General features: G+C 38.9%; 1 protein-coding gene across 1 annotated transcript; it reads right to left on the minus strand.

Moving 5' to 3' along the window:
* On the minus strand, window positions 1-8,513 carry puraa (purine-rich element binding protein Aa). Its single transcript, XM_037749256.1, has 2 exons — window positions 8,327-8,513; window positions 1-4,022 (listed from the first exon to the last, which is right to left on the minus strand). Exon 2 carries the CDS (start codon window positions 3,940-3,942, stop codon window positions 3,085-3,087), a length of 858 nt encoding a protein of 285 aa, XP_037605184.1. The 5' UTR covers window positions 3,943-4,022; window positions 8,327-8,513; the 3' UTR covers window positions 1-3,084.
* Between the last annotated feature and the right edge of the window lie 64 nt (window positions 8,514-8,577).

Here is an 8,577-nt window from a genome sequence, read left to right on the forward strand (position 1 = left end):
TGTAGATTTTCCCTCATTGGGTAAATTAAATTTATTTTTGAAATTTGTCAAATGTACATAAATTATATTTTAATGCATCAAATGAGCAAATCAAATACTTCATCTTTAAAAAAAAAAAAAAAAAATAAGAGAACGACATTCTTTGTTGAGATCATTTTAAACAAGTATTGGTCAGGCATTTCATTAACCTGGGAAAGCAAAGTGCTACACACAACAACCACTGAAGACAGTTCACCATACACCTTAATGAGAATTGGACTGAAGCACCTTTTCTTAGCTTAAAGCTAAAATGGAGATTTCACTGTTTTTTTTTTTTTTAAGTTTTCTTTTTCACAAAAAAAAAACTCCATTGTGTGTTTATATTCTACCTTCAACAACCCATAAGCCACATTTCCTAAATAGAGGCATACTTGCAGTGACATTGTTCTATTTCAAGTTAAAGTGAACTGCTTAACCCAACAGGCTGCTAAGACCTTGGTTTACTATATATATTTCCTCCAGGATGGAGCTTTGAGTGCAAATAAAGGCATACAACTCCTTCATGAGAAATAAACATGGAATTCAGCCACATGCTTTCAAATAGTAATCATATATTTAATTGATATACATATATTGCCACCATTGGCACATACGATATTGCACACAGTGATGAAATGTTGCACAGAAAAAAATAGATATATTTTTTGTGGGCGAAAAACATTCCAAAATTACAAATAATGTGGAATAACGCTGAAAAGGTAAAACTACGTAAAACAAAAAAACAAAACAAGACATGCTTGCTGCTCCCATTAATTGAGCGACTTACAACTTAACACAGAACTACCCAAGCCATAGAACGAGCATTTCAAAAGGGGGCGTTCCAACAAGGATTGATATCATTTCAGGCTACTACCGGTGTTCCCAATCAGCCCCTGCTCTCCCCGCTAATGCGCTTGGCTAGTGAAGAGCCAACTCTTCTGCATCATCTTGCATCTAGGTGACCACCCCCTTCCATGTTTACATGTAGGCCGATACCTGGATGGCTGGGGGAATGGGGATGGCAATGAAGTTAGGAAAGGAAGGAAGCAGAAAAAAGTTAAGAATTCTGCTCCAATATTTTTCTTCAAGAGTTTGTAAATAAACCCTTTTAGCACCACGAGTCGTGCGCTAGCACACAAGGGGCTGAGACACAAAAAAAATGGAAGAAAGAGAGAGGAAACAAAAAAAGAAGCCAAACTGCGATCCAAAGCACCAGGCCAGCGTGTAAGCATGCGGAGTGTGTAAGGCACCAGGTTGTTTATATGCTGAAGAGGATGCTCCCAAACAGGTATCATTTAGGCTATACCAGAGGCTCCAAAAATAGGTGGTCAAGGACTGTCTAGTTTGCTGGTTTCCAGTCAATCTAAACATGGGAGCAATCATTTAATTCAATGCTGAGGTAAATCTGACATTATCTGATTGTTGCCAGTTTCTCTGGAGTTTACTGACAGAGTTTATAAAACTGCTATCACACATCTATGAGATGCGATTGAACTGGTTTGGAACCAGTTGTTTTTTCCGTGTGGCAGCCCAAATATATACAATTAGACCAAAACAGAATCTCATCACCCCCCCCCCCCGGTAGATATTTGGGCTTAGAAATCTAAAGTGGAGCTATAAATATGAGTCCAAAGTAGCCCAACTGAACTTCACACTTTCAGATCTTAAAACTCGTAGGGATGGGCCAATCCGATGACACACTACTGGCAGTTCACCAGCAGGTGAAGTGAACCTTCTTCACCTCGGCTCATCCAGTGCTCCTCAGCGGCCCTCCTCATAGTGTGATGGTGATATTTAGATTACTGTTCGCTCCTTTTACGATCGCGCTTTTGAAACAACTTCCACTACGACTACACCAAGCCTTTGGATTGAAATCCCTCAGTACTCCCACTTGAGATTCGTACACTACAGGCAGATAAAGATACTTATGGAAGAGTCCTTGAGCCAATATTTTGGGAAACCAACGAAAACTATCTTAGTGCAGATTAACATGCAGCAACAGCACACCTTGGCACTTTTATGACCGAACAAGATCACAAAATGTTTCAGATGTACTAACCAATAATGCTCTGCTGAATTTTGCCTCTTTTTTTTCCAGACCACTAAGCCAATCAGCCCAGTCGGGCGTCTGTCTTGTTAAGTAATCTGCAATTCAGGCCATTTGCTACATGTTGTCACCGCATTTCCTCTATCGATTACACATTTAGTACCTTTAAAATGAACACATTGCATTAACAACGAGACACAAAGGTAGTCTATAATATATCCATCTGCATGGCAACAATTTCAACTGAAACAAAATTACAATATTAATATTTCTTTGAATGCCTCTGGCAAACGTAATCATGTCAAGATCCATCGACCAGTTCAATATATTTTTATGCAATGCATATTGCACAACAAATAGAGCACTTGTTTCATTTGATGAAAATGCCTATTATGTTCCTTTTATACTGCATGACATCTAACCAGTTTTCAAAGCAGGCCTAGCCCTCATGTGATTTATGTGTAAACACATCTCTACTCACAGGTAAAGGTAAATAGGATGGCAAGTACATGTGACAACCTTTTACAAACTTTTAGAATTTTGGTTTTTAAAAATTAAAATATCTGATTTGTGCTGAAGTCATTAGCTCACATGGAAAGGAAAGGGTTTTTCCTCGGCAATAATTCCATTTGAACATTGCAGACACTTTTTTTTTTTTTTTTTTTACAATAGCTTTAACTGGTACAAAAGTTTTCTGTTAATAAGGGAAATAAACACTCAGTTCAATATTGTTTGTCAAGTAGGAAACAATGTTCAAATATAATGTTATTACTTTGTTTAGCAGCCTGTTACTGTATTAATGGTGGATAAGTGGGGTAACATCCAGCGATGAGTGACAACATGTCATAACTGTCAGGTTGTGGAGGTTTCTTATATTGTGGGTGATGCTCCCTTGGAGTTAAACCATTACAGTTAAATCTTTAGATTTCTTTCTTTATACAGTAGAGTTTTTAATTATATTTCTCTTGTTATTTTCATTACTCTTGCATGTTTTTGTGGTTTTTTTCTTGCTATCTATATCAATCCTCGTCTCCATCGTCCGCCTGCATCTCCTCTTGTTGCTGCAGCTCGCATGCCCTCTTCTCCCGCTGTTTCTCCTGGATCTTCTTCATCTCCTCGGCATATTTACAGAAAGTATTCCCAAATTTGGACCACACTTTGTAGGGCACCGTAATCGAGTTGCGGTACGTGGGCTTCACCTCGCTCACCCTCATGAACACACCATACTTATTGGATCCGACGTCGAAGAAAAAGCGTTTGTTGTCCACAGTCAATGATGACCCTTCGGGCAACTCTGCAGGCTCGTCCTCTACACCGTAATCGTCAATAAGTTTAGCCAAAGCGTCACGAAACTCAATAAGTCCCTGGGCAGGCAAAGCGATCGTCTGGCCTTGCGTGGATCCCAAACCGGGCCCCCGGTTAACGGTCTGTCGGATCCTCAGGAACCGTCCCCTCTGGTTCTCTTTCAGATCCATGTAGTATTTCCGATTCTCTCGGACCAAGAACTCGCTCTTGAGTGCTCTCCGGGGCTCGTCTTGTACCAGCGCCGGGTTGCTCGGACCCAGCTGGGCATAATGTTCGATGAAGTCCCCCAAGTAGTCACGGAACTCGACCGCCACGGACATGGAGAGAGTGAGGCGGCTCTTGTTTCCACCGGCCCCGACTTCTGCTATCTTTAAGAAGCGGCCTTTCGCGTTCTGCTTCACGTCCAAATAGAAGCGTTTGTTCTGGATGTCAACCCGCTTCGACGCCAGCTCCTGGGTCTCGTGCTGGAGGCCGGTAGCCGAGCCCGCCCCTCCTGTCGCCGGGTGCATGGGACCGAAGCCTGGGCCCGTGGCTGCTCCTCCCTGCTCACTACCACTGTCTCTGTCCGCCATGATGCTGCCTGCCTGCCTTCTCCCTCTGTCTGCTGCAAAGCCACGGCCAGCCACAGCGAACGCCGGAGCTCTCGCGAGATCTACACAGAGAGGTAGAAAGAGGCAAAGGGGGGGGGGGGGGGGGGGAGTTAATGCAGAGCAGAGAGAGGATGCTGTGTTTTGTTTTCCTCCAACATTTTCTAATGTCATGAGCTGTCAGTCATATCGAAAACGAAACCAACGGTGGTTCTTGAGAAATCCATCTCCCGCAGTCTGGTTTCGTTTCTATTCGTCGAACAGCATCTGAACATGACGGTGTTGTTGCTACCTGGAAAGACCCTAGCTTGCCCCCTGTTACTGTTTTAAAGTAAGGACATACGTATCCTCCCAAAGTAGCACTGGTTGGCCTACATCACAAGTGCACTAAACTGAATTTAAAAAATAATTAGTTGTTACCTGACACAAACATTGACTGCTTATTTGAAGTCTTAAGAGTTTTGTGTTCAGTGATTTCTTCCCACTTAACTCATAAGAAGGAGCTCATTCTTAAAGCTAGTCATTAGGCCTCACTAAATTACATCCATATTTTTGAATATTTAACAGCTTCGTATTAGGCTAGTACCCTACTAGTAGTCTAATGAAATAATATTAAAATTAATAGGCCTAACCATTTTCCCCCATTACCAGTCATGTAGACTTACAGCCAATCTGAATCTTTATCTACTTTAAGGTATAGAAGCATATATAGGCCTACACAGAAATGGCACAGCTTCGTCATTTATATAAATTATTTATTTCAAAACTTGATAGGCCTACTACTGAATTAACCTATGCAACGTCACCCTATTTGTCTAACGCAAATGAAATTGAATTTGCTTTCTTGGCATATAGCAGTGAAGTGCAGTATTGCCAAAGCATGTCGGGGAAAGGACCGTTTAACCCATGTTAATGATGTTAATGGTTTTAGGAACTATGTTTAGAGATGCAAAGCTTACCTCACCACATAATGTCAACTAGGCTAGTTGATCATGTCATAATAGCAAAGTTTAGTATAGACCTACTTACCTCAAAAGATACAAATCCATCTATGAAGTTTGAAAGAGGATGGGTAAAAATGGTTTCTATCTTCAGTGAACTGTAGTTGTGATCAGCTGGAAGTCATTTGAGATGCAACATTTTCACGGAGGAAAAATGTAGGCTATGTTAAAACGTCAATAAGAAACTCTTAAAAACAACTCCATCCATATGCTCAGTAGGCCTATATATAGTCCAGTTCAGTCCATACATTTTCTGGGCCTAAATTTGCAGCATCTTGTGCCAGTAGAAGCAGGAGCGCATATTTTGCCAACTGACTGCATGCTGCCATCGCATTTAACGACAGGTGATGTTAATTGTTTCAGAGCTGAGGTTTTTTCTACAGCAGTATATCATAAAGTATAAGGATATCTGTATAAATGTAGGCCTGCAAATAATAGCCTACCCATAATTTGCAGCTCTTATTGTGTATATTTGGACGTTTGTGCGCATGTTTAAATGTAGGCCTACACATTTCATACGCCAGTTAGACCATATTATATGACATGATGTGGTATAATTGTTGTTCATGTCCAAGGTGATTGCAAATAGTTGAACATTTCTTGTCTGATTTTTTTATTTTAATTTGAATTAGAGTATGCATTTATATGTACTCAAAAAAAGTACTCATCAACACATTTTAACACATTTTAATAGGCGACACACAACATTAACCTGTTATTGGTCACTTGTGAAAATACTGTCCCCATGCTGGCGATACTTTGTCCATATAGTAATTAATCTTCCTTCTTGTCCACCTGGAAAACAAATTTGATTGTGCAGACCTTTCATTTTAAGAAGGCCTTAATTTGTTTGTGCCAATTTGCTACTGCTGTATGAATTTATGAGTTTTAATGTTTCCCTAAAACAACTTTGGCATTTCTGGCAAACCATATAGCCTAAGAAAAGTATAACTACGCCTATTGTTCTATTTTGAAAATTGGTCTTTACATGCTACGGGTTAATAATTCCAGTCAATAAAGTCGAATTAAAAATATTAATGAAAATAAATAAATAAATAAAAAAGTCTACATTAATACATGAGAATTTCACGTGTATTTTTATCCTTTAAAAATGTAAAACTACCCTTTAGGCTACATATACAAAATCTCATTCACGCACGCCTTCTCCCTTTTTACGTTGATATATCTTGGAGACTTAAAAGCGTTCAATGTTGCTGTGCGCAGGACTCTAAATAAAATAAGGATGACCAGCAGCTTCTCCCTGTTTAAATTCGTTATGCACTTCACAAATATTCATCTTAAAAACGGTGAGCATTGATCCTGAACATTTTATTTAGCTTAAAACAAGTCGATTATTATACTAATGATAAATGGGCCAATTCTGTAATTGTATCAGTTTTTTTTCAGGTTTTATGCTCTTATTATTTAAACATGCATTTTATTTTATTTTTCTTCAAAAAACAAAAAATCGACTATATTGGCAGATAAATAAATAAAAAACGTGGACATGTCTTCAGTGTAGGCGTCCTAAAGGCTGCCTGAAGGCCTGAGTGGAGTTCAGTACGACCAAGAAACATTAACATTTGTTAACATTTAAATGTTCCTTTTTAATTATACTTAAACTCTTGATTATTATCACACAGTGAAATATTAAGACATTCATATTTATAATAATTGTATATGTCAAATATTGCTTTGCATTTGTAAATAAATTAAAAATAGCTGTTTTTGTAAATATTAAAGCTTTCCACAATTCATTGAGTAGTACTAAAACACTGAAATAATCCTAAAGTTAATGATCATACATTAAACTGACAAATATAGGCCTATATTGTGATATTGAGTCAGAATGGCAAAAGTGAACTAATTATTTCCATTTTGTGCTTGCAGTTATTAGGCAAAAGCAATACAAAATAAATAATAATAAAAAAAGATTATAGAGAAGTAAAATATTTTAATTAATTATTTATAATATAAAAACCATTAGGCTTAAAACGCTGTATTAAACATGCTAAGAAATAAATGACGCTTATTTATTGAAAAAAAAGTAGTCTAAAATACCGTTTGGGCCAAAACATATTTATTATATATTTATATTTAGTTTTGGCGAGGTGAACATGCCGGCCTAAAAGGGTTACCAAAGTTTAGCAGATTTTCTTTTCTTTAAATTTTTTATTTAACCTTAAAGATGAACCTTGATCTACGTTTAGATTAGTTGTATAAATCCTTCAGATATGCTCTGCAAAGGTCGTGCGGCCTCCTGATCAGTTCCACAGCAATCACGTCTTATCTCACTTAATCCAGTAGGTAATGTTTGGGGAAGTCAAAGTGAGTAAATTATTAGTGATCTTCATAAGCCAAAGGTAATTAAAACTAAATAAATAATAAAAAAGAGGGCAATTTATATAGGCCTACTTTTATTCTGATGTTCAGTATGCTGTAGGCCTACCGAGGCTATTTATGATTAAACTTATAGCCGTTTTATCCTCATCTCAACATAGTTAACTTCCTTTTCCCAAGCTTTCAAATCTTTACTTTAATTTATTCCTGTTGATATTGTTAAAGCAAAGCTGCATCTGGCCTTATTGTGTCAGTCTTTTGTGACGTGCTTTTTCGTTTTTCTCTCTCTCTCAACCAGGTAAACACCAGTCTGGATGCATGCAAAATAGGTAAGTAATTCCTATAGAGCTTATTATTAAACTATATTGTTGTTTTGGTATGAGATATACATTTTCTGTGTAGGCCTATACCTACATGCGTAAATGTAATATCCCCTTTCCTCTTGGGGCTTCAATTGCCCATAAAAAAAATATTTAAAAAAGCCTTATTTAGAATTTAATCCGATTTAATAATCCAAAACCTCCCCATGGTACATTTCTGTCTAATTTACTTACCTAATAGGCTACAGGCCCTGTCTGTGTGCTGTCTCATGCTCCGACAGACCAGAAAACAACCTGTCAGTTGATGAATCCATCATCAATGAGCACTTACGGCCTATTTTTCATTCGATCATGTAATATGAATCAGTAAAATCAGTGGTGTTTGGATGCCTTGGCCACCTAAAACGCAGATTTCCGCCTCAAAAAAAGGTGTCGTCGCAGTTTGTAAAAAAAAAAAGGGCAGCCTCACAAAGTTTTGCCCTACATCCCAACAACGGAATGCAGTGGCGCTGCTCCAAACGCAGCTCCATTATTCTGTCAGACGCACGGCGCGTATATGTACTAGCCTATATAATGCTTCTTGGAAACTCTGCGAGGCGATGGCACACATGCTTGTCTGCACGTTAGGGACACTTAAATGCTGCATGGTAACAATCCGGATGACATGTAAATAAAGCGTCATTCCGAGCCGAGCCGAGATATACCTACCTTAACAGCGCTCAGTGTGCAGTGGAGAGCGCCTCAGAGCCTGGACAGCGTGCAGCAGGAGAGGAGACGAGACGAGACGAGGCACAGGACACATGTGAATGCGCTCCGGAGGCCTTTTATATGACACCACTGCGGAGGACTGCTCCTGTCTGCTTCACAAGATGGACAAGAAACGAGCGAGTCGTGGCACGGAGAGAGCGACACACGCACAAGTTCAACGGCGCACGCTCCACCTCTGATGTCAACACGCA

Source organism: Sebastes umbrosus, chromosome 17 (assembly GCF_015220745.1).
Source record: "Sebastes umbrosus isolate fSebUmb1 chromosome 17, fSebUmb1.pri, whole genome shotgun sequence".
Taxonomy (NCBI): Eukaryota; Metazoa; Chordata; class Actinopteri; order Perciformes; family Sebastidae; genus Sebastes; species Sebastes umbrosus.